Source organism: Macadamia integrifolia, chromosome 8 (assembly GCF_013358625.1).
Source record: "Macadamia integrifolia cultivar HAES 741 chromosome 8, SCU_Mint_v3, whole genome shotgun sequence".
In the NCBI taxonomy this organism is placed as follows: Eukaryota; Viridiplantae; Streptophyta; class Magnoliopsida; order Proteales; family Proteaceae; genus Macadamia; species Macadamia integrifolia.
In genome coordinates this window covers 20,881,161-20,906,820 of record NC_056564.1, presented here as the reverse complement: position 1 = coordinate 20,906,820, position 25,660 = coordinate 20,881,161, and the positions used below count along the sequence as shown (strand labels likewise).

The following is a 25,660-nucleotide window of genomic DNA, read 5'->3' as shown; positions in this document are numbered from 1 at the left end:
TACCCTCTGAAACAATCTATGAACTCTGAATAAAGGAGCCATGATCTCTCTATATTACAAAACGGTTCAGAAGCCCTCGGCCATACAAAAAGATGGCTAAAATACACTACTAACCTATGCTTCCTCAACGGTTATAACATATAGCATGAGAACAAAATGCAAATCGGACTACAAAGGCAAAAAATTATTATCATACACCTTGAATTCTCAAGTCTGACCTTGCCAACTCAACATGATTGAAGCAAAATCGGACCCACAGATGAGCTGAGCATATCACTCAATGCCACCTGTACTTCGTTTGACCCATGTTCACAACTTATTAAACCCGACAGTAGAGGAAAGAACCGAGCCAAGTTCTTCTCAAACAAAGAGTCCTCCAAACCACAAATAGCATGGAGAGTTGCAACAATGAGTGGTGCTTGTGCTGCCAACTCCCTTCGTTTGGCAGAACCAAGAGGGATCAACCATTGATCCCTTGGCTGACCATCAGCAGACACTTTGGATGAGCTCCCAGAATGAGCTGTATCAATGTAAAACTGAAGGATTTCCCTACAGAGATCAATTAGGTAAGCTTCCACTTCTACTTCTTCATAGCTAGGGGGCTTGTCCAGTATCAGATTCTGCAACAATGTAAGGCAAATTTGGTAGGATTCATTCTCAAGGCGCAACAATGGAGGATCTTGTATCTGAGTCATGGAGCCAAGCTCCTGCAACTTTGAACGCAGATTACTGTCACTGTTTATTTTGTAAGCATGTAATGCCACTGTATGCAATGCGTCATACAGCACTATAGTGTTCTTCGCTGAAATTTGAGCCCTATACATGTTATATATTTCCATAATAGCCTGCACAGATTTAATGCGAGAGTTTTCAGATTCAAAAGATCCCTGCCATATATTCCATACACACACATACAAAGAGAGAGGTTTGGGGGAGGGGGTGCCAAGGAACAGGTGCAGAGGACACAAATTCAAGGAAAATGTTCACCTAGACTAAGTATTATAGAAATTGAAGACCACAAACTGCCTAGAACTCAAGAAGAAATCTGAAACATAGGGCTCACTTCACAACTATATTTTCTATATTCTCCTGTAACAAATAAGGATTTTTCTTTATTGTCTGAAAAGCATTACCACTTGTTGGAAATTATCAATCGTTGACATTCTACGAAATTCTACGAAATTTCAGGCTCAAATGCATTACCAAATTAACTGATCAGAAAAAAAAAAAGGCATTACCAAATTAATGTCATAAATACAAAACACTTAAATTCCCAACTAACTTATGTCCTGGAAAGTAGATAAGCTGCTCCATCAGGCAATACAAGGAAAAAGAATGAGACTTACAAATTGTAACATTTCCTTTCTTGGGGATAAACAACACCTGAGAGTAATGAAGTTTGCTACATTGCTATCCCCTTGGCTTTGGCTGTTGAACCCATCAATGTCAAATGGGTCTCAGGATGATTTTCTAATTTAGGGTTAAATTTTTGTGAAGGCATTGAAAACACAAGGACTAAAATGGGGGATATATGGTGTGTATTGTTTGGCAAAGACAAACTTTTCATCTAATGGTCAGGATGAAGTTGTGTTTACCTCCACTTCATATGATGATAACATAATCCTTCCCAAGAATCAAAATATAGCACTTCTAAGAGTGCCCCAAATGTTTTCAAGGAGATAACAAGGTTTGACTGCCTTGGTCGCCTAGGCAGGCGCCTTGTTGGTGTCGCCTTACATCCAGGCCCCCTAACAACTTAGGTTGCTTAGACACAATGACAACTATGATTCCTCCCACATGCAACCTAATGTGCAAGGCAAGTGGAGATCTATCACCAACTATTCATTCACAATAATTTCACGTGAAGGAAAATCATTTTCTGGAAAAGTTTTTCCAAAAGATATTCCTGACTATCTACATCATAAGCCATTTTCTCTTTCTTATTTAAAGAAGACTACCAATGTGGATGTGACCATAGCCCTTCAGTGAATCCTGGAAGTTTCTACTCCAAAGCATGCCCCACTTATTAAAGTTTCCTCCAACATGGGAGACTGCGTTCAGTTGCACAATTGGTTATCTACGAGGATTTACATGTAGGTGGTGCAATGGGCCCACACGAGCAAGAGAACACTCAAATCAAAGGCTTAGTGACAAAGCAGTAAATATCTTGAAGTTTATAAGGACATGGCGCAATTGTAAATAAGAGGAATCTTAAAAGATAGGTTGGTAGTTAAATGGGGGAGGGATATAAACTATAAAGGTGATTAGTAAATAAAGTTTAGGGGTATGTTTGGAATAGAAAGTAAGGTAAAGGACAAAACAGAATAAAAGGACATTAGAAAAGTCGAATGGAAAAACCAGAATAAAGGGTTAAAAGATAAGTCTCAATAGAAGGTTTATTTTCGACCTTCAGCCAACGAACTCAGCAAGGAAGTCCACAGCTTGTGGGCTGCAAGCTCACACTCATAAGGTCTCGGATAAACCTGAAATTTCAGGTGTAGAGTTGCAATCCAATGTTCAACCAATTCCCTCAGGCAACTACTTGAAAGAGTCCCAAGGAATCAAGGAGAATGACCAGAAACAGAACCTGGCAGTAGGAACGAACCCAGGTGGACTTGCAGGTTTGGTCCTCACTGTTCACAAGATCTTAAGCTCTGAGATTCAAAATATCACTCTCCTGGGGGAAAAAAGAAGGGTGGGAGAGGTTAGCTCACAATCGTAGGGCACTATTGCACACCAGAACAGGGTAAGGGAAAAGAAAAAGAGAAAAGGAGGAGGAAGGAGAGAGAGTCTCGCTGGGAAGGGGGAGAAGGAAGAAAGGTTGAGAGAGAGGAAGAGAAGCTCGTACCTGGAACTGGATGGAAGAGAAGAAGAGATTGGTCGCACACAACTCCACAACCAGGGGGGGTAACCCAACTCAAACTTTCATTCCATATTCAACTCTCCATTGTTGGATTACAAGCATATTTTTTATGGGTGAATAAATAATTTTATTACCAAAAGAGGAAGAAATATAGGGAATCCCCAAGAAGAAGGGAAGAAGAAGAGAGCATTACAAGCAAAGCCCAGCTCTCAGATAGGAGCAGCATAGGGCCAGAACAGAGAGAGGGGGAGGCCCCAGGAATCCACAATAACCCCATTCCTAGGGGGTGTTAGTGCAACAGGACAAGACCATAGATAACTTTCTTCTGGCATCAAAGGTGATGATATCCCAAATCTGTTAGAAGGATCTCCACTTAGAGGTCCATATTTTGAGATTGGGCTCCAACCAGATATGGTAAATGATGGCACAAAAGGCAAATTTACCCACTGCATCAAAACTTGAGCTGCCGCACAAGACATGTCCACCCAATTCCATTCCCTCTTAAAGGGCAAGACCCTCCTCCTCCGAGGTCAACATTTAGCAAGAAGCCTTTTTCCAAACCAAGGAGGAGATGGGCCAAGCAAAAAAGAGGTGATCCAAATCTTCAGGGGCATTCCAACAAAGGTAGCATAGGGGGGAAGTAAGAATATATCTCTGGATAAAGAAAGACTGCATTGGGAGGCAGCAAGAGAGGGCCTTCCAAACAGTTACGTTGTGGCCCTTAAACCAAAACAATTTGCACCATGGAATCACGGGGTCCTGAGCCCTAAAGAGATTCCAAGCTGACTTGGAGCTGAAGAGGCCCGAGGAGGAAGCAGACCAACTAACAATATCACCAATACCTCTGGGCTTCTGGGGATGCCTGCCAGAGCATCCCAAATGGCTAACAGGGGATAGGAAGAGGGAGGTAGAGCCCAACTCTTACAAAGAAGAATGTAAAAAACCATGGTAGCCTATCATAGGCCGAATTGTATCTGAATCTGTCACTGACTGAGTGGGGAGGATCCCTAGAGGATGCCAAAAGTCCAACCAAAGGCCAGTGGAGGCTCCATCATCAATCAGGTATTTAACAACCCCAAAGGCAAGGGGTCCAAACTTTAGGATCTTTCTCTAGGCCCGGGAAGCATCAGAGATAGAGGAAGAAGTCCAAAGTCATTACGATGATGCATGGCATCCATTTGATCCAGCAACCGACCCCTCAAAGAGGCCTGACCAATACTTCTCCAAGAAGTACTCTCAAAAGGGAGGCCAGCCCAAGTCCAAGGTCAGCCCCACTGCCTAGCCTTCTCATTATATAGCAGTCTATTTCTGGCCAGTAGAGTCCATCTTCTAGCAGTGTTTTTTTTTCTTTAATGCCTATTCATCTTCCAAGGCAGCATTAAGTGCCTTCCTATTATCAGTTTACTATGTCTTGGGAACAGTTTTTAAATGTCTTAGATTTGTTATCTATGCATCATTTTTTATGTTAGAACTTCCAGCATTTGCTTTAGCATTAATTCACTTGTCACAATTAGTGTTTTCCTGTATCCAGTGGTGGATACAGAACCTGTTATTCAGCTGCAAAAGTTGCATTCTGGTTTATCTTTAAATATGTTTCTTCTGCCACATGAAACTAACACGAAACTAAGTATGCTGTCTGCAAATGCTATGGTTGAATTATATATGTCACAAGCTTCTTACTGTTACTGAGTAGTACTATTATAGTTGATAAATGAAAATGTTTTACATGTTGCATATCTATTGGTGCGTCAGGTTGACAGCCGGCACTTATTATAATTAGCCATAACCTGTCAATATTTTTGCATGGATCCTTGTGCTCGTTCTTGCTTGGAATCCCCATATAACCGACCCCATTAAGTTGGGACAAGGTTTTGGATGTGGCTGTATGTCTTGGGAACAGTTTTCTATGTCTTAGATTTGTTATCTACGTATGGGAAATTTCAAAGGGGTTGTAGAATTCTTAGAGTCTCTTTAATATTATTGTGTTGTACTCAAGATTTCCACCTCTATATAATACAAATCATGGCTGCTCTCAAAGGCAACCAACGAATTTTCAAGCATACTATTTGAGTATTTTCTTGTGTGACTCAACAGGGCTTAGGTGAGACTCTTACAGCAGGGCACTAGAGGGACTCTAGCTTGCCAAAGTTATCTTACTATCTTCAACATTCAGCCATCATCTTCCATCACCATTTGCACTATTACCACCCTCATCCTTCAAACAACAACACAACAGGATCAGAACCGAGCCAAATCTGACCCCAAGCTGTCCAGTATTTACCCCCTATTCTTTTCTAACTTCGATCTTGGCATGCTATACCTATAGGCCGGCACCATATGAAGAAGTCTACAAATAGGCCCAGTCAACAAAAATGATTTTCTTCTTGACCACTAGCTATCAGATCAGCTTGAGGATACAAAAAAATATTAAACATATTTTATTCAAGGATTAAAGTATCGATATCGGTCACCGTATTGGTCAGCCAAAATTAAGATACGTAGGGTATCGTATCGTTTCGGAGATACGCTAAGATACTCTAAAGATACGCAAATAAATTTATAGGAAACACTTCTTTATACATTTTTGCATACCAAAGTAGTTAAAAGAAGCTATATATAACATGTATTATGCATAAACACTAAATTGAGAGTATCGCACTAAGAAAATAAGGTTTGTAGTTGTCCCATACATGTAAAATCTTTGATTTCCACTTTAGTTAGAGAGAAAAATGGCTGACAGCAATTTTGGAACAAAAACCTCTCAAAAAATCGCGTTTTCTTAAAAAAAGACCCATCTTGGCCATTATATGACCATACCGCACCGTATCTGTACATATCGTACCATATTAGTATGTATCAATATACACCGATACATACCGAAACGTACATTTCACCTTGTTTTTTAATTTTTCCATAGAGTATCGGTACGTATCGGTGTGTTTCGTATCATATTGGTGTGTATTGGTATGTATCGTAGGATACATATCGATACAAAAGGATTTTAAAATTTCTATGTAGCGTATCAGTAAGGGCTGATACCGTTACCTATTAGCCGACGGTACGACACATACCGATACTTTAAACCCATGCTCTTATTCTTCTCAAACCAAACCCCCCCCCCAATCTTCGGGAAAGCAAATAGAGGCCCAACTGATAGGGTGAAGAACGTGGGAAGAGTCCAAGCCTGTCTATAGGAAGGCACACATGAGGCACTCAAGCTTCTTGATGGAGGACTGAGGCAGCCCAAAAATACATTACCAGTAAATATATGAGGATTGGAGAGTGGATCATATCAATTCGAGGCAACCGGAAAGAAGCTTGCCGTTTTAGAACTGAAGCCTATTATCATAAGATCCAAAATCAGGGTATAGTGATGAGCAGACAGCTTGGAGGGGATTGAAAGAAATTGAGAGTTTCCTAACTATAATACAAAACTGAAATAGAAGTAAAATCTAACTCTTATCTCCTGATTATCTAACCCAATCTAAAAGTCCCCATATAAAACTGAAGCAAAAATTACAATAAAAACCCAATTAAAAAGATACATCCCCACATTTCCTACTAAACCAAACTAAATTTGGACCCAGTTCATCTCTATCTAGGCTCCCCAAACCCTCCCTACATATACTACTGGACCAAAACTAAATTTGGACCTGGTTCATCTCAATCTGTGCTCCCCAACGGGTTTACGCCAGTCCAAGGAAGTGCTCTTGGATCAGTGGATATCTCTATGGATGGTATTTTTCTGTTTTATAACAATTCCTCCTCATTCACCCGAAATCACCAAAACCATTTAACAACATCAATACTTTCTCTCATCTCAAGGACAAATTCCTAAGTCCTTTGAGCATTCAAAGAGTACTTAAAGATGGATCTGCTGTCTTCAATTCAAAACATAGACAGATTGAAGATGAAGGGTGATTACACCATTTCTCCGCCATGGTTCAGGCTCCCTTTGAGATGGTCTCATACCATCAAAACAACTAAAATTTCATTATTCATTAGAATAAGAAAAACTCATAGTTATCAAGGTGTCGCCTATGCATCTAGACGGCTCAGCCTGGACTGGTGCCTTGGTCACCTAGGCATCACCTTGTTGGTGCCGCCTTGATTTTTTACCATCCTCCATCGCCTTGATACAACAACAACTCAGTCTTATCCCAACTAAATGGGGTTGGCTAAAAGGATCCGAGTTAAAAACCCCTCCAAGCAGCTTTGTTATATGCCATACTAGGGTGAGGACCTATCTTTTGCATAACATTGTAAAAACTAACAGCACTTTAATGAGATTGTTATCTTAAGTCATTTGGCTTGTTAAGAAGATTTAGGCATTTTCCATAAATGTTTTTAGATAGAAAAGAATGATAGCATAGTTAACAAATTGTAGCCTTAATATATATATATATATATATACTCTTATATAATAAAATACAGCTGACCAATCAAAATGCTAAGGACAACAACAAAATCAGAATGAAAACGGAAACATATTGCAGAAGTATTGATATGCATACCTTATAGCAAGGATTTTCATTTTAGTACCCTCACTCTACATGTTAAGGATAGAGAGCCTTTTAGCATCGACGGTTAGACAGACTGAATGACAGATACAGAGAGAGAGAGAGAGAATTAGGTAAGACCAAAAAAAGGTCTCTCGTGTGAACTGTATTGTCCGTGTATTTACATTAAAGGTAAAATTTTAATGGTATCTTCCACGAATTATATCATCCGTATATTGAAACTAAAGGGGAAGACAAAATGTATGATATTACTTTGGCCATCTAGAGACCCTCTACAAGGAAAAAGATGGAACTTCAGTACACATTCTTTTGTGTAGAACGAATGAGGACCAAGATGTGGTAAAAGTGTAAAACAGAAGCAGGAATTCAAGATTAAGATTCTAATAATCTATGCTGTGTGGGAATGCATTTATGCATGTCCAACATGCATATTTGATGATTTGATCCACTTAGAAGAAAGCACACGACACTGCCAAAGCTAAAGTTCGACTTTAGACTTTCCTTTTATTTCAATTTTCTTAAGATTGCATTTATTTACTCAGATCACATAGTAATTGAATATTTGTAATGCATAATTCTAAGCACCCTCAAAGTCTCTGATATGCAGCCTAACAAAAAAACTCAGCTTTTCCTGCATATTTAGTTATTTCATATTATTGCTTATACATAAAAAAGAATAGGGATAATTACTTGGATACCCCCTGTACTATGGCCAGGTTAATTGACACCCCAAACTATTGAACATATTACTTGAAGCCCAAGAAACCTTACGGTGTTAGTTTTCTGTTAGTTGAATGGAAAAAGACCATTTTACCCTTATGAGTTATTCAACTTCTAAGGCAAGGTTTTTTTTTTTTTTGGTAATTCCACCCCCAGCCTCCCTCTCTGGCTCCCTTTCATCTCCTAAATTTCAATTATTCTGCTCTCGAATTTCAATTTCCTTGATGAAATTCTCTGCCCCACTTACTGAATTATCAATTCAGGGGTTTGACGACATGATTTGCATCTCCCTGTATGCCATGACAAGATTGAGTGGGTATGGGGCGCCGACGTTGGTGGAAACGAAGAGGTTCTCTCAGAAGCATGGTTTTAAGAACCAGGTATCAGATTGATGAGTCAGACAATCCAGATTGGAATCGGCTGACACCAACCCCAATTTTCACTAATCCTAATCGTTAGTGCTTGATTGGAAATTGTATACCAAGAGGGCGAAGTAGATCAAGGTTTCAATAGGATTGGAAGAGTACGGAGAAGAAAAAAAAATCCATGTTTACAAAATTCCAAGGATTTCTTACTTGCAAAAAATACTTCCTAAAAACAGGATTTTTTGTTTTTTACTTGGAGAAATTCCTGTAGAATATGAACATCATCCAACAGGCTCTAAATCAGGTAGCATGCCTCAGATTCTGCAGCTTTTCCGATAAAGTGACATGCAATCTAATGTAATTTCCCGCACTGAATCTCCAACAACAGATGTCGGAGGATGATATAGCCACCATCCACTTCAATTAGCATCTCAGAGATCATAAATGTTTCCTATTTTTGACTTGGTTTAGCTAATTCAATTTAGCATAAAGTCCTATTCCACTCCTTCCCTTTCAAACTCAAACCAAATCAAGTACAGCCGACCCAGCCTCTGAGTTCAACAGTTCATTGATTCAGAATTAGAAACTGCACAAAAGGGAAGAACTGTTTTGAGAGGAAAATGGTGAAGTAGAAAGGGTTTTATTTTGATATATCATCAACAAAGCTTGAAATCCTGTACATTCTGTATTAATCACTTACAAAAACAACACGGAAGGAAAAGCCCTTCCAAGAGAAATCTCAATTGCCATATTATGTACATTTCCTAACGAATGATGCATTTCGACCATCACAGGCTATATGGGTTTCGATCATCACTAGTAGCTAATTACAACAACAATGTATTTACAATCTCTAACGAATGATGCATTTCAACCAGAGCTCATCATCTGGCGAATTGAACAAGGCAACACTGATTTCAGAGAGAAGGGGAGCCGGAGATAGAGACGAAGGGGAGAGGGAGGTTGGGGGTGGGAAAAAAAAAAAAGAGTTGAATAACTCATAAGGGTAAAATGGTCTTTTCCATTCAATTACAAACAACAAACTAACACCGTCAGGTTTCTTGGGGTTTCAAGTAATATGTTCAATAGTTTGGTGGGGTGTCAAGCAACCTGGCCATAGTACAGGAGTGTCCAAGTAATTATCCCAAAAGAATATATTGAGTGTATTCATCCTTGGTTGTCATCACTCAACATTCATGCATGTTCCTACAGTTTCCAAATGACTTCATGAATTTCAATAACTTCAAAATGAAATCATCACGTTAGAACTTATGGACGAAATAATCTTTCCAAAAAGGGCCAAAAGACCTGGGTTTTAACATTATAAGCTTTTTTTTTTATCCTATGATTCATGCAGCAATCATCAAGAAAACTCTGAACTGTATCAACAAGTCAGTTATTCCAGTGGGTCAACTACAACCCAAATGGCACACATATCACAGATCCTCCAGAAGTGAAGATGAGAAATGTAGAAGATAAAACAAAGAACATAGCATACCTGAAGCAACAGAAGCTGAACAGCGGCCCGGCTTTTAGCATCAGAAATCACAAGATCAAGATTGTGTGTTCTGAAGCTCTCCAAATCATCACCAGGCATAATAGATTCAGCAGACTCTCCATTTCTTTGTGCTAAAGAATCTTCATGATTTCTAGCCACAATCCTCCCATCAATAATTTGCAAAAAATCAGGAAGCGTATCATTAGCTGCTTCTTTCAATGACAAAACCACTTCTAGCCACTTCTCTTCAGAAAATAGATTCCCGGCATTAATCATTAAACGAACAAATGCAGCAATGCCAATGCCAGCAAGGCTTTGGTGGGGACGTTTAATGAAACTTATCAGCAACGTTAGCACTTTTCTCAAGAGTGGATTGACAGTGTTATAAAAATTAACAAAGAGATCTACAACTAGTTGGAGGGCCACCGTGCATGTTTCATAGACCCACACATCTTGATCTAGCTCATTTGTATCATCTTCAAGTCCCAGCGCTTGTGAGTCTCCTCCAGAAGGATCAATAGCATGCCGGACATAGTCAAATATGGGGAAAAGAACCGAATCAAATACCCGTTCCCACAATGGCAATGAGAAAAGATGACCATGGTTGCGCAGACTATCGAAAAGCACTTTTAGGGCACTTTGTCTAATATCAGGCCTTGGGTCAAAGCTAAGCTCTGACAATCCTGCACCAAAAATGGGGAAAATTACTGCCAATTATTACACGGTTCCAGTTTACTATATTTGTAGATCAAAAGTACAAATATGAAGTGTCTAAAAGTTGCTTTCTACAACGTCAAACACTAGCGCAGATATAGAATTTCTTACCGGCCAACAATGGGAACCAGAAATATAGATGATCATCTTTATCAGAGAACTCCACAATGTCATGTTTTCCATCTTTTCCTGTTTGAGGTGATGATGGAGCAATCTTCCCAGAGGAATCCTTCTCCTTATTCCTTGATGAGGAACCAAGATCTCCATCCGCAAGTTTGGTCGCACAGAACTGAAGAAAAGCAATTGCATTCAGACTAATGTCTTTGTTGAACCTAGTATTTGTAAATGCAATCAAGCAGTTCACACAGTCTGTAAATGTGGTAGTTTCTGTTTCAGTTATGTATGGGAAGTAGTCTCGCACAATCTTCTCAATTATCTCAAAAGCCAAAAGCACAATGTTCTTGTGGTCATCATAAGCTGCAGTTGTGAAAACCTGGAAAAACAAATAAAAAAAAATAAGAAGTATGCATTTATATACATTTCTGTCAATGGATAAACAAAAGCAACAGACCAAATCCTGTAACTAAGAAGGCTGAAATAAATTAAAGAATATTACTATGCAATTAATTGAAGTATATAAGGACCAGAGAATGTTGAAAAGTACTAAGCTGGAGATCGTGAAAAAACTCGAAAAATTACAACTGCGTAGGAAATATGACCAACGATAAGGGAACAGAATTTACATAGTCCATGAAAAACAATTGGATAAGACTTAACTGAGTTAAATCAAGGAGAATTCCCCCTTCAAAAAAACTGAATTGATTTCCATGCTAGACAAAACCAACAAAAGGAACAAGATCAGGTGGAAATCAATACCATGAACATGCTTTTCCATCCAGACTTGACATTATTGACACGAGATAAAACCATTTGTGAGACACATCTGATAATCAGTTCTCTTATTTCAACAGCACTACTCTTGCGCATTACAATGACAAAAGGCTTCATAAACTCATTCTGGAAGTTATAATTAGCCAACTCTTCTCGCTCTAAGAATTTCATTGATAACTGCCTTAAGGAGTCCATAGCAAAAATTGCAATTGAGAGGTTGTCAGAGCAGCCAATGGTCACAAAGAAATCTGAAAGCTCATGCCAGATGCATGACCACACAAGCCTGATACGATTCATGTTATAATGCCTGTAGCAAAGAAAAACCACAGGAAGAGAGGACAGTTACTTAATAACAACAGACAAATACCTATAAAAACTCAACTGGAGATAACAATGTATGTCCAAGATGGGTAACAAAATACAGCAAGGATGATTCTTACGCAATCTCAACAATCTTTGTAAGGCTGAAAACCCTTGGATCAGATGTAGATCGCAATTCTTCAATAGAAACTTTGCAAAGGGCTTTAACAAAGTCAACTATTGCCTCACTATTCAATCTTTGACTTCTTGTAAATATTCGATTCATTTCAGAGCTTCCAACTTGCTCCAACATGTTTAAGTTGGATACTAAATTGCTCATCTGTTCAGATGTAACTACCCCTGAAGCACGGCCACCAACACCAGCACTATCATATGAACCCCTTCTGGCAGCTGCAGCTGCATATTGAATTCGCCCAGCCCCTTTTTTCTTCAGAACAGGAAGGATGGTTGACTTGCCTTGTTTTGATTTTTCTAGCTCATTTTGAGGAATTGCGAAAAAAGTAGCATCTGGAGGAGCACCCTCCCCCAAGAGATGCAAATGCTCAAACCGTGAAACACATGTCAAAATATGCTCCCAAGCTTCTTGTAAGTAATTTCCATCTTCATCTGCAATGATAAGAATTGCCTGTAGAATGCAAATGAAATGCCAAATCACAACATAAAATAAGTACTTACTGCAGCCTAAGCAAATGACTGTGTGCTGGAAGTTCAGTTAGACAAATGAAGTCTTCATACAGTGGCAAGCAAATGACCGCACACAATCTCATTAGAAGAGAATATAGTGTTTTAATTCCAATTTAAGTAGAAATTTTTGTACTGCTATGGAAACTTGTTATTTATTTTAGAAGTGTGATGCTTTCAAGCCTTCTAAGAATATTCATAAAAATGTGAAGATAGTAGTAGGGCTTTTGACGCGATCCCGGGGTCAAAAAAACCCTACTTGGTATTATAACAACTCCAAGGGTTTACTATGGGCCACCCAATTCAACAAAAGTCCAAGCACTAGAAGGAAAAGCGGAGAAGAAATAAAAGGTATTAGGTATTATAATTGGAGAGACTTAGAAGGAAAATAAATTTAAGGGAAGTGGGGATAAAGACAAAGGGGAGGGGTATTAATGAAATAAAAGGGGGTATGATGATGTTTAAAATCCTGTCACCACTTCATCTTCTTCGTCAACCCACGAATGAACACGTAACCAGCAGTAATGCTGAGCTTTTCCAAGAGTGAAAGAACTCTCTCAATGCTGATCCAATTGCCACAACTTTTTGGGTGAAGGTAGTTAACCCTGAAATCTAGGGAATGCAACCAACAATCTAATCCAAACAACCAAATATCAAAGAAACGAGAGTGCTGAATCTGATTCAGGCAGTAGAAGAAACCAGCCTAGTTGCGGGCTATGATTCTCACAACTGGAGAGGGGTTTTGGGAACCAGCACCTAGGGTTTGGATTGCCCTAAGGTGGTGACATTAACCCTAAAGTATGAAGAAAAAAAGAAGAGATAAAGGAGATCAAAGCCAAGAAGGAGTAGAAAGAAGAATAAGGTCTCATAGGGGAAGGGAAGAGAAAGAAGAAGAGATGAGAGAGGGGGAGGGGTCATATAGGTCCCACGATGGGGAGAGAAAGGAGAAGGCTTCTTCTAATTCTCACTATTTCATTCTCAATTCTACTCCCACGATAGGGATTACAAACATATATAAAAGAATAGAAATTACATTTAATAAGGAAACTAAACAAACTAGGAAACTAAATTAAAAAGGAAACTACTCAAATAAGGAAACAGGATAAAAGATAACATCATTATCCCAATAAAATAAATAAAATCCTAAATATCCTACTAGACCACAAAACCCAATTGGACGCGGTTCATCTGAGTCTGGATGGCCAGATGGGTCAAACTGGTTCAACTACAAATCTGAATCAGCTCTAGCTATACTTCCCATCTTTTCTTTTCTTTTTCTGATAGACCTATTTTCAAATATTTTATTTGTTGACCTACCTCACTGTTCTCATCGTTCTGCTTTTCAATTTCCTAAAATCCAATTGTTCCCCTCAAATAACAATCCTAATCTCCAATCACTCTATTCCAAACACAAACACCACCCTTTCCCAAAAAAGGGAAGGGGGGGGGGGGGGGGGATACAACTATTTGAGGAATGATAGAAACTGATGCAAGCAGATAATACCATCCAATACGTATAATTCTACCAATAAGTATTGCCAAACCTCGCCAAGGCGGCAAGGGGCATCAGGCTCCAAGCTCCCTGAAAATTCTTAGTCAGTCAGTCAGTCAGTCAGAGTGTTTTATTGCCTACCAGAAGCATCATCAAAAGCAAAACAAACATCATCAAAAGCAAAACACACATCATCAAAAGCAAAACACGAGAATTCTCCACCAGCAAGGCAGCACAAGTAGAAGCAAATTCCTTTTAGAAAATAAGACCACGTCACAATGAAGCAAAGCAATATGAAACTAAGCACCAACCTTGATTGCATCAATGTTTTTCTGCTTGATATCAGCGGCTGAGTGGAGGGAAGTGAACTTTGCCAGTGAAGTAAGAAAGGCATCCCTGTGTGTCTTCATTGACATCACTGCAGTAACATGGATTGCATAGCGGAAGCCTTCAAGACACTGGGAAATTACTACTTCATCATCACTTTGGTCCAGTGGAACACTGAAGGCAGCTAACATTGGAGCCCAACAGACCTCAATCATGAATCTCAAGATTACTACATCCGTTGCAGCATAATAGACTGACCTGCAATTGGTAAATATCCAGATCACAAAGACAGTCTAAAATCTAATGGAGTTTCATATCGCCTTCATAAGATGAACCCATATATGCAACTTGACTCTAAACAGGCATAGAATATATTACAACCACAGGAATAGAGGACTTAGAATGCAACAAATGTAAGAAGACCATTAAGGTATCTAGGAATAAACCGTATCTTTCGTAGATTGTAAACTTCAAGGCTATGTCAGGGATCTCCCATAAAGCATTTGTGCATCTAGAGCATGGGAGAAGATTGTCAAGCTTACTCAGATTTACGAGCTTTTTCCTTGAATTGCTCTTGCATGTGCCTCATGAGTTCATCACTGGTCTCCAAATGCTTTTCTTCTCCTCGCTTACGGATAACAATGTTCAAAATATTATCCAAGCCAAGAAGTTTGTTTGAATTCAGAGCCTGCTTCTGTTGAGAAGCCAAGTCATCTTCTTCCTTCATTTTAATCTCATTCCTTGAAATCCGTTCAAACAAAGATCTCAAGTACTCCTCAGGAAGATCTTTTCCATCATCTATACCACGATTGTTCCTTATGAAATCATCAGCGGACATCTGCATCACCAAGTCATATAACAAAATTTTCAATAATGCAGTCCCACGGTGGTGACATAATTTCTACCAAGAGAAGTGACAGAAAGGGGCAGAGAGAGACAAAGAGAGACGGAGATCTTGTCTCAAACATCCAATCCATTCCCTTGAGATTTAGTGAACCCACCTTTTTCTTAACCATAGGATTATGAGCGTCAGTGTTGAGCAGTATAACAGAGTATGCAAGGACATATGCAGTATCTGCACTAATGAAAGCTTTTGGATTACATTTGCAATAACGTTCAGCAAACTTTTCCATGATGCGATCAATTTTTTGTGCTTCACCCGGCAACCTAAAGCCTTGCAGAAAGGACCTGATTGCCTCATCAAATTCCATCCCTTGAAAGTCAAAGGAATCCACATATGCATGCATTACTTTTAGTGTTAACTCTTCCCTCTCTCCTAGATAATCACCAATCAAAGTCTTGTTCAGGCCAGACGCATTTTTAAGGAAAGCTGCAATCTCCTCTGGCGAGTCACCTACCTTCTTTGCATTGATAAGGAACTCAATTCCCTTTTTAGGTTTCCGATTAAAAAGGGAAATACCTTCCTGCCATAATTTTATATTAGATCCCACAGAGAACAGAAATAGTACAGAATGGAGCAGAGATTTTAATGTGACCATCCAATACATCATAACATTATCTACCTGAAGTTCAAGCTTGTAAGCCCGGCGCTGTTCAATAGTTGACACATCCGAAACTTCATTGGAGGTTTCAGAATGAGAATCCGATGCTTCAGCAGGCTCATCCTCAATTCCATTTGCCATAGGATGAGTTCCATTTTCAGGACTGTTTTCAGCTGCTTCTATTTTCATAGGGGAACAAGGATCTGTAATGCGCAACTGTCTGTTCATCCAATCTCCCATTGATCTCAAAATTGCCACCAAGCACTTCATTGCTTCAAGTTTCATGGTGGTATCCTGTGCTGGAAGTAAGGTAGTGGCAGTTCCAGGGGCGACACCTTGAGCAGTTTTTAGAAGTCCATTGACCATCCTGTCATCATTAAAGATTAAGAGGTAAAAGAATGACATGAAAACCTTCAGGACCTTAGAGGGATGGTAGAGTGATGTGACCGTGAGTTATGTGGCCAAAGATTAATCATTGAATTGTCAAATCTTGAGTCCTATAAACAAAAAAGGGCCAGAACACAAAAGAGCTTACCTCTCAAATATGTTGGATGAATTGACATCACAGTCATAGTTAATGAATATATCAACCAAAATCTGTGAATCAACGCATAATTTCTCCAGAAACCGAAGCACTATCATCTTCTGCTGGAAATTAGGCTGTATAACATTTTCTAAAACTCTAAGAACAATCATAGGAAAGAACACTCCGATCTCTGCCTTCAATCCAGCTCTAAATCTTGATACCAGACTAATAAAAATGGAGCATGAAAGCTGGAAAACAATCATAAGTGTGGAAGCACTGTTCTTCAACAATGACAGACACAAATATTGCTTAATAGCACCCAAGAACCTGTCATACCAAGTAGACAAGTTAACTGAACATGAGCCACAACAAAGAAAATTAATAAAGATAAATACAAAGTTGTGAAGTTGACAAGAGGTTGTAGAAAGCATAACATCCACAGAGTAATAATACATTAGCAGCAAACACATGAAAGGAAATATGAACAGTGCATTTTGGACTAAAACTGTAAGCTATATAAATTCGTAAAGAAAAGTATGAACCATATCCTAACTATTAAAGAAAAGCTTGGATCATGTCCTAATTAGCAAGAGGAAATTAAGAAGCACGATATTTCTTCAAAACTAACATAGGCACCAAATGCAGGTTCCAGAGTCATACAATACCAATTGAATCAATCAACCAAGACAAGTAAACATATATACCCTTTGTTTTGCTGGAAGAGACGTGATGCAGATAGCACATAAGGTAAACAAAACCCTAGAATAAGAATTAAAAGATGTTGTCCAGCAAACATAATGTAAAACAGATACATGTAAAACTAGAATACCTTAAAAAAACTCACTGATACATTATGATTGTCAAGAACTTATTATAACCCTGGGTTAAGAGGCAGGGAGGCCAGCAACCAAGAAAATTGTCTGTTCCTCAATGATTAGGGTTTCCTTCCCGGCACATAGCAGCAGACTCCAAAAAAGGGAATCAACAGGACAAGGCATCCAAATGGAATTAACTTCGCAAGATGAAAGTACGCTCAGATTGAAGCAAATCTATGTAACGAATATTGAAATTCGGATCAGAATAAAACAACCAAACAAATCAGTTGAGCAGACTGCCATGTTGTTCCAGGCATAGTTCAAAACCTCGGTCAAAACCGTCAAATTTCACGAAATATTTTGGTTTTCACAAAGGTCAAAACAAAACTGGGTGCAACTCAGGAAGAATGCAGGGTTTCGACCAAAATTTTGGCATTTCGGTTTTAACTCAGTTTCATTACAAAACAGTGCCTATAAAGCACTGTTTCAATCATGGTTCAAAATCGCGGCGGGATCTCGGTTATTTTGTGATTTTTCTTTTTTGGCCGAGACGAGATAGGCTACGAAATACACTTTTTACATGGTCTCAGTCAAAATCTCGGTATCTCAGCCGAGATATTGGTATCGTCTCGGCGAGATATTGTAAAGGCTTATAAATACCTCATTTCCGTGAGACAGAGTTGACCTATCTCATCTGTCTCGTCTGTCTAGGTGAAATCTCGATTCCATCTTGCATTTTGAACACAAAGTCACCCTATTGGCCTCTAATTAGTCACATCATTACACATATTGCCTTCCAAATCACTCCTACAACAAGATCTACACATTCCAAGCTTAGGAAAGGTAAAGTTCTTTCCCCAAAAACTTTTTTTTTTTTGAAATAGTACATAAATACATGTTGGATGGGGCTAGATTTTTTTATATATTACTACAGGCCGATCTATGACCTCACGAAGTCAAAAAAAAATTTTTTGGTACATAATTTTTCTTTCGGATTTAAAAATTGATTTTCCATTAAAATAAATTGTTACTTTTTATGGTAAATATACCTTTGATGGAAGTCAATTATATATATGTTACTCACCATTGGCTGTTCTACGACTCCATTGGAGTGAAATTTTTTTTCAGACAGTAATTATTTATTTTAATTTTTAAAAAATTAGAAAAAATAGATTAATAATTGAAAATTATTTTTTAAAATAGGGAAAAATATTCTGTTTTGATATTAAAAATAAGAGATTAATATTAAAGTGTTTTGAAGCATACATGATGCTTGTTATGTTATACCATATTTGATTTTGTTGTATTATGTCATGAAAATATTTTCTAAAACAATGTCATGTTCTAATATTTTTGCAAATTTATGTTCTAAGCATGTTTATTAACCTTAAAACAAACTACCCACTAAGTTTCAGGTCAAAATATGGCTGTTTGACCACCGAAACAGTTAACCGCATCCAAAAAAAAAAAAATTACAGCGAGGGTAATTCTGAACCCACTGAAACACTGAAACGAAAAGAGATTTCGAACCTTGGTTTCAATCAAAGTTCCAGTTTTAACTTGGTTTCGATTCAGTTTCAAGTGGTTTCTCCTGTTAAAGGGGAATAAGTTTAAAAATCCTAGAAATTGGTATTTATGGCCAAATCACCTATATTTCTTGGTGGAACTAAGTGTTGGGGACTACTACAATGCAGCTACAGCTACGATTTGCAGCATTTGAGCAAAGATTTGTGTAAGATTCAAACTTATACCCTTTTTCCCCAAAGGTTTTGAGCCTTCCCAAAACTCTATGTGGTACTGACATAGACTTGAAAAAAACAGTTTCGCGGAGGTGTTTTACCTTGGTTGTCCACTTGTACCTGTAACACTTTGACATTGTGTAATATTAATTGGTTTTTCTTCATTCCTACTGCGTATTGTAGTTGTTTTCATTGAATTTTGTGTGTTTTAATACTAAATTATGTGTAGAATAGGCTACATCTGAGAAAGTATACACCAGGGTACAGTGTACATCACCAACCTAGGGTATGAAACCAAACTACCATTTTAAGTGTGATTTTTTTACAAACTAATGGTTCCAGTATGTTTATAAATGATTACCTAGGGTTGCCTGAAGTTTCGGGCCCATATATGGCCATTTAACCACCAAAAAGGCCATCTAAAACATGAAGAGTTTGATCAAATTCAGTCAAAACCCAAAATATCTAATGTTGAAACCAAAATCTTGAACCTTGGTTCCGGGAACCAGATTCAGGTATCAGTGGTTATGCTAAGATACCCCTCAAATAAACTCAAAAAGTCCATGAAACTTCGCAGATATAACATGTAGCCCTAGGATGCCACAGAACTTCATACCAAAATGGAAAATTTACTCAAAATATCTAAAGAACAATTTCCAACCTTCTCGCCTTCTCCCTTTTCTTTTTCTTTTCCTTTCTTTTTATTTTTATTTTTTTTCTTTTTTTATTTTTTATTATTATTATTTTTTTTTTTTTAATGAGAAGCATTTCTCATAATTGAACTCCAACAATGTTGTCAACAAGAAGCCCAGGCAACCAAACAATCAAAAGGAGGCAAGGTGACATGCAAAGCCTAACTTCACACTTGGCTAGGTATCTTGACATGCACAGAGGCAACTACACCTAGGTGTTCATCTATTGTGCTACATAACTATCACATTCGTGTGAGATCATTAGATTTTGTTTATTTAAGAAAGGAGGGGGGGGGGGCAATATCTTCGTGCAAGTCCATGTTTCACAGGGTCCTGGAATGGGTGGACTGGAGTCAGTCCAAACCTTGTCCATTTTTTGGATAAAGAGGCCACCCTCAGACTCAAACTGGCTTCTTCACACTGGAAGCTGAACTTCTACACCAAGTGGTGGCTCTTTTTTTTTGTGGAGGGGTTCAAATATAGGAATAAAAAAATATATAATTTAGATGCTCTTTCACTAGTTTTTACTTGTTATACTGTACTTATGTGTTACCCTACATCAATTTTTTCATGATGAGATCCTAACTTGAATCTTTGATTCAAATGTCAGTTGTTGGAGATGTCAAGATGAAACATCCCAAGTCAAGGGCTAGAATTCAAGGGTTTGAAGATTTTTATGCATGTTTCTCAAATTTTTAATATATACAATATGTTATGAAAGGGCAGCAAACACATGATAAAGTTTGGTTTATCAGGGTGGCAAGGAGAGCCTTGATGTCAGCTACACAACCACGGAACCACCTAGGCTACAAACTACTCCATCACCTAGGCTCGCTAATGTGATTTGACAACATTCATCACAAACCTATACATACTTTCCAGTAAATGGGTCCTTTCCCTTGAACTAAAACCGACATTACAGATATAAAATGAGTTTTTATCCCACAGAAAATAAATCCTCATTGGGTAATTAACTGGACAGTGGACAGATGCTTGATCACTTACACAGAGATCTGATGCTTTTTCCTTTCAATTAATCAATTTATAGAAGAAAAGATAATCACATGCAGAAAAGTACCCGAATATATATATATATATATACATATATATATAAGAACACAAATAATACAGAAGGAGACATGAAAATGGGTTGAACCTAATCAACAGGTTGGCCTCTCTCTCTCTCTCTTTTCGTCTTCACCCTATCTCTTCTCCTTCCTCTTCTGTCTCACACGATCGGGAGGTCGTGATCCACCCTTGCCAACTCCCTTGAGATTCCTTACTGTAAAGCCTCAGATCTGGAGTGACCTTGTGCCGCTGGCTTTGGTCCAGATCTCTGCCTGCAGCCGCTGCCCAGTTCGTGTGTAACTTGCCACTGACCAAGCCGCAGCCCGAATCTAGATTCGCCGGTTTCTCCATCTCCTCCCAGATTGAATCGTTTGCACTGCCGGAGCCCACAAGGCCAGCTACTTGCATGGCCAGTAGCCAGAAAGGCTGTCAGCTATGCTTGGCCGACAGCCGACAGCCGACAGCCGCCTCGCCGTTGCCCTCTGCAACGCAAGCACCACCACCGTGGCTGCCTTCGTGCCAGCGGAGCTCCAAATCTCCTGGCAGCTAGGATGTTGAAGTGTGGAGACATGTTGAGTAGGGTTTGGTGAAACCCTACTTGGAATTGTCTTGTTTGCTCCTATTCTTATTTGGACTTCTTGGTTCTTGCCTCTTAACCCAAGTGGGCTGTTGTGTTTGAATTGTGTTGCACAATTGGGCCTCATGCCCCTCTTTGCTTTGGGTTTATTGTTACCTGTCTCTTACCCACGTGGGTTTTTTGTGACAAGTTTTTGAGTCTACAAGCCATGTGGGCCTTGAATGTAGTCCTTTATGGGCTTTTGTTACCCTTAATGGGTTTGTAATTTCCCCTTTGGAACCATATTCTCCCTCCCCCTTCTTTGAATGCATTCATTATTCACCCAAAAAAATATATATATATATACAAAAGGAGACATGAAAAGCCAGGTTGTGCTGTGCCAAAAGAATTCTAGAATACCTTCAACCAACTCCACCATATGTAAATATCTCGATACATTTGCACCAAAAAATTGGAAAAGGATAACTAATGCAATTTGGTTAACCTAAAAGTAGCTTCAGATACAAACCGCTTGAAACAATCGCAGGATGCATTCTATTTGAAATAACTCAAAACTGAGCACTACGATGGAACTGTGATTGAGGTCGAAGGACACTATGGAACAGGGGAATAAACATTCAAAATATGATACCAATCCAACGATTGGGTCTGGGGTTATGGGCGGTCACAGAAACAGAAAGTGTTGAGTACAGAATTAGAAACTATGGTGTAACAGCTAATAATCCCAGAATTTAGAATTTCCATCTCTTTATTAATGTTCTGATTTGATAATTACCAATCTTAGATTCCAGAAATAGAAACTTTCAGATAGCAGAGAATCAGAATAAGTAGCTTGCAGGAAAATGGAAAGTAAGAAAGGAAACAGTGCTGTAAGAGCAGTTTGATGGGTCAGCAAACTCCCTACACAACCAGGAAGCTATGGAGCAGATTGGCGAGTTATATGAGTAAGAAACTTGATCTGAAACCTTGAGAAAACTATAAAGGATTAGTGATTAATATAAGAACTTCAGGCGACAATCAGAACAGGTATACTAAAATGCACCAAATGGAAGAATAGAGATCTGACCTTTAATGGAAGAGGGGGGGAAAAAAAGAAGAAGAAAAAGGATATTAACTAGGCTTCCCACCTAGAACTAGACTAACATCTCACCAGTCCAGCTTGGCATCCCAACAAAGGCTCCATTGCATCTCACAGCAAAAGAGTTCTGAATCTCAATGAAATCAGCAAGCATAAGCTTAACAAATTGTTCAAATCGTTGGTAGTGGGCATGATCCCCCTACTCTGTATTTCTAACTTGATGGAAATAAGAAAAATAGGAAAACCCCATGTATGGAAGGAGGAATCCCTTAAGGCGGGCACCTTGTTGCCTAAGCGCTTAGGCAGCCCTCCAATGCTTTGGTTCGACTTGGCGCCGTGACAACTATAGTCTCACACAATATTTGTTAGTTGGTAGATAGATGGGGCCGAATTTTTGCGGAAAAGAAAATCAAAAGGCTTCTTGTCCACATGTCAAGTTTCAGCCCAAATGGAATTTGCCAACTGGCAAAACAAAGCACTGAATAATCTGGGACTACCAATAGGGTGCATGGACCACTGTGGGGCACATGGACAAACAGGGTAAATGTTTGAATTTGATGCTCAAATTTGACATATGGCCAATCCATATCATTTCCTATATCCAACAGTCAAAATTGCCAAATCGTCATTCATGTGGCACAGGTATGTGTGCGGACCAGGTAAGTTTTATGGTCTGTGCAAACCAGAAAACCTTTCACCTTGAAATTATCTAGGAAAGAATCTCCTATTATATTTCTGCCTTGTCTCACTCACCTTTATAATTTCAAAACTCCTTTTCTTTCAGAATGTTCTTTTTTCTTGGTCACTCTACATAGCTCTATCAGTTCACACATATGCAAGCAATTCAGTAAATTTTACGTAGTTCTATCAGTTCACACATATGCAACTATTTACTAAATTATGGTACTCCTCACATGTCAAGTTTACAAATGGATTTTAAGTAGGAATATGCACTATTGTTATCCATTACGAACATGACATTGTACAGCCTCTTGAGAAGGGCACATTATTGTCAGGTCTTTTCTTCATATTCTCAAACCATTAGAAAATTTCCTTATTAAAAAAGATGAAGAAGAAAATATCCCACCATGATTACTTATTACAGGACCTACTACGTTTGATCAAACAACTCAACTCGTGGGAGTACTTCTAGTTAGCTACTTCCAGTTTCAAGCCTAATGAGGAACATGCCCACTAAGCAAGGAATTCTGTACCCAACTAACCTGCACTATATTGAATAGCAAATGGAACATAAAAGAAGAATCATGATTCATGAAACTGGAAACAAGTGAAACATATTCAAAACGAAACATATGCAGAATGAGTTTATACCCAACTTGCAACACACAAATCTCAAAATACGAAACTTTTAGACTAGCTATCAACCAAAGCGAGCAAGAAAATCAGAGAAAATAACAAACTCAACAGATTTATAAGAAGAACGAAAATAATAAAAAAATTGAGAGTGAGGAGGAACCTGTCGCTAGTCCTGAAAATAGCTCCAGCATTCTCCAGGAGAATCTTCAGCAGCTCCAAAGCCACAATCTTTCCACGCATCAATTGTGGATCATTCAAGGCCTCCTTGGGAGGCGTTTTCATTGAGAGCTTACAAAGAGCTCTGAAAACCAAGAATGCATCCCTCCTTAGCTTATTCCCAATCTGAACTTCCAATTCATCATCTCTCTCGGTCTCTCCATCCGCTAATTCCCCCTTCCTCCCTTCCAGAGCAGTCTTATACATACTGATCTCCCAATACTTGGCATCCAGCATGTCCTTGTCCGTCGAATCCAGTAAATCAGCTGGATTTGTGGTTTCAACCGTTGCAGTCTCGAATGCGCCATCATGCCCACCCAGTGCAGCTTTGGTTGGGGTCGGATTCAAGACCACATCAATATCTTGCATGATCTTCGTAATGAATCCCTGTACAAACTGTGTCATGCTTCCATCAGCGTCAGACTTCTCTATAGGTTCCATCAGCTCTGCGACCACAATTGGCTGAATGGGAACACTCGACGAATCAGCCTCCATTCTGCGAAACACAATCACCAGCATCTGTATCAGAGAAGCCTTGGCAGTCGTCTGGTTAACAACATTCTTGCTCCCCAAGTAAATATCATAGCAAGTCCTAACGATCTGTAACAAGGAATCCCCATGGATCCGCAATGAGATCGAAGTAACGGCAGAAAGCAGTGTCTTTAGTACCAGGAGCTCAACCGCATCATCCCCCAAATCATGGCACTTACAAACAGCTTCCATCAAACGAGAGAGAAGCTTGGCGTCAGGGCCACCAGAAGGGTCCGCCTCACCGCGAACAAAGCCATAAGCAATCAGCCTCTGGATGCAATCGAGAGCCGGATCAGCAATCTTAAGAAATCCAGATCCACAAGCAGAAATAAGAGGGCTGAGAATTAACTCAGACTCCACCAAAGAGAATTCCACGGGACCGCAATCTTTTAACGGACCAGGCACTGAACTCTCTTCATCGGAAGACGTCGGAGACTTATCAGGAGAAGCTAACCTATCGATTACAGATCTGCATTCGTGAACGAGTTTGGAGTGTTTTCTCCAAGAACCATTCTTGATAATCTTCTCGAGAGCCGGAGTAATTACCTGACTCAAACGGGAATCGGCTTCCGAAGAAGCCATTCCCGATCAAAGCTTAACAGTAATTCAGATCTAAAGAACAACAACTAGGGTTTTTCACTTCCGGTAAGGCAAGTGAGCTCTCCTGGTTCGTCAATGGCGATATCTTGATTTGCAACTCATCAGCAAGAGCAACGTGAGACTGATCAATTTCCTTCTCGCTCGCCTCTTCGTAGAAGCAGGGGGAAAAGATGGCGGGGGCTTTAGAGAATGTGCCTTGGAATTTTCAAAATGACGATATTTGCCATTGGTAAATCATTTTTCTTCCTTTTGGGTCAAAAAGAGCAATTCCAAATGGGTTCTCGACTTCTCCATGGATGCCATTTGGTGAATCAATCGATAGGCAGTGAAGTAGAAATTAAAATGGAAATTTTCTCTCCGTTCCCTAAATTTTCCATTAATTACTCACACTCTCCTGTTAAGAATTTCTTCTCATATTTTGTCACCCTGGGCATCTTTCACATTTCCAGTTGTTTATATCTGATATATTTTGATTGCTGAAGGTAAATCTGATAAAATTAGGTATAGGGGACAAAAGGCAAATATATATCTGTAGATGATTTCCTGCTCAAATATATCTAAATTTGATGATTTTTTTTTTCACTAAAATTATATTGTATATTCAAGG

General features: G+C 39.0%; 1 protein-coding gene across 1 annotated transcript; it reads right to left on the bottom strand.

Annotated features, from left to right (window-relative positions):
• On the bottom strand, positions 1–25,407 carry LOC122087468 (brefeldin A-inhibited guanine nucleotide-exchange protein 2-like). Its single transcript, XM_042656620.1, has 11 exons — positions 23,867–25,407; positions 16,430–16,747; positions 15,916–16,261; positions 15,394–15,816; positions 14,935–15,230; positions 14,377–14,650; positions 12,012–12,517; positions 11,557–11,878; positions 10,792–11,173; positions 9,967–10,649; positions 1–845 (listed from the first exon to the last, which is right to left on the bottom strand). Exons 1-11 carry the CDS (start codon positions 25,033–25,035, stop codon positions 228–230), a joined length of 5,337 nt encoding a protein of 1,778 aa, XP_042512554.1. The 5' UTR covers positions 25,036–25,407; the 3' UTR covers positions 1–227.
• Positions 25,408–25,660: the final 253 nt, after the last annotated feature.

What these genes read in the sequence shown, in the direction of transcription:
- LOC122087468 (XM_042656620.1), bottom strand. Translation starts at nt 25,035, where the DNA reads ATGGCTTCTTCGGAAGCCGATTCCCGTTTGAGTCAGGTAATTACTCCG. An exon ending in GAAAAAGCTCGTAAATCTGA is followed by an intron (nt 14,651 to 14,934) that starts GTAAGCTTGACA and finishes TACCAATTGCAG; the next exon opens with GTCAGTCTATTATGCTGCAA. An exon ending in TTCAGCTTCTGTTGCTTCAG is followed by an intron (nt 846 to 9,966) that starts GTATGCTATGTT and finishes AAATCTGTGCAG; the next exon opens with GCTATTATGGAAATATATAA.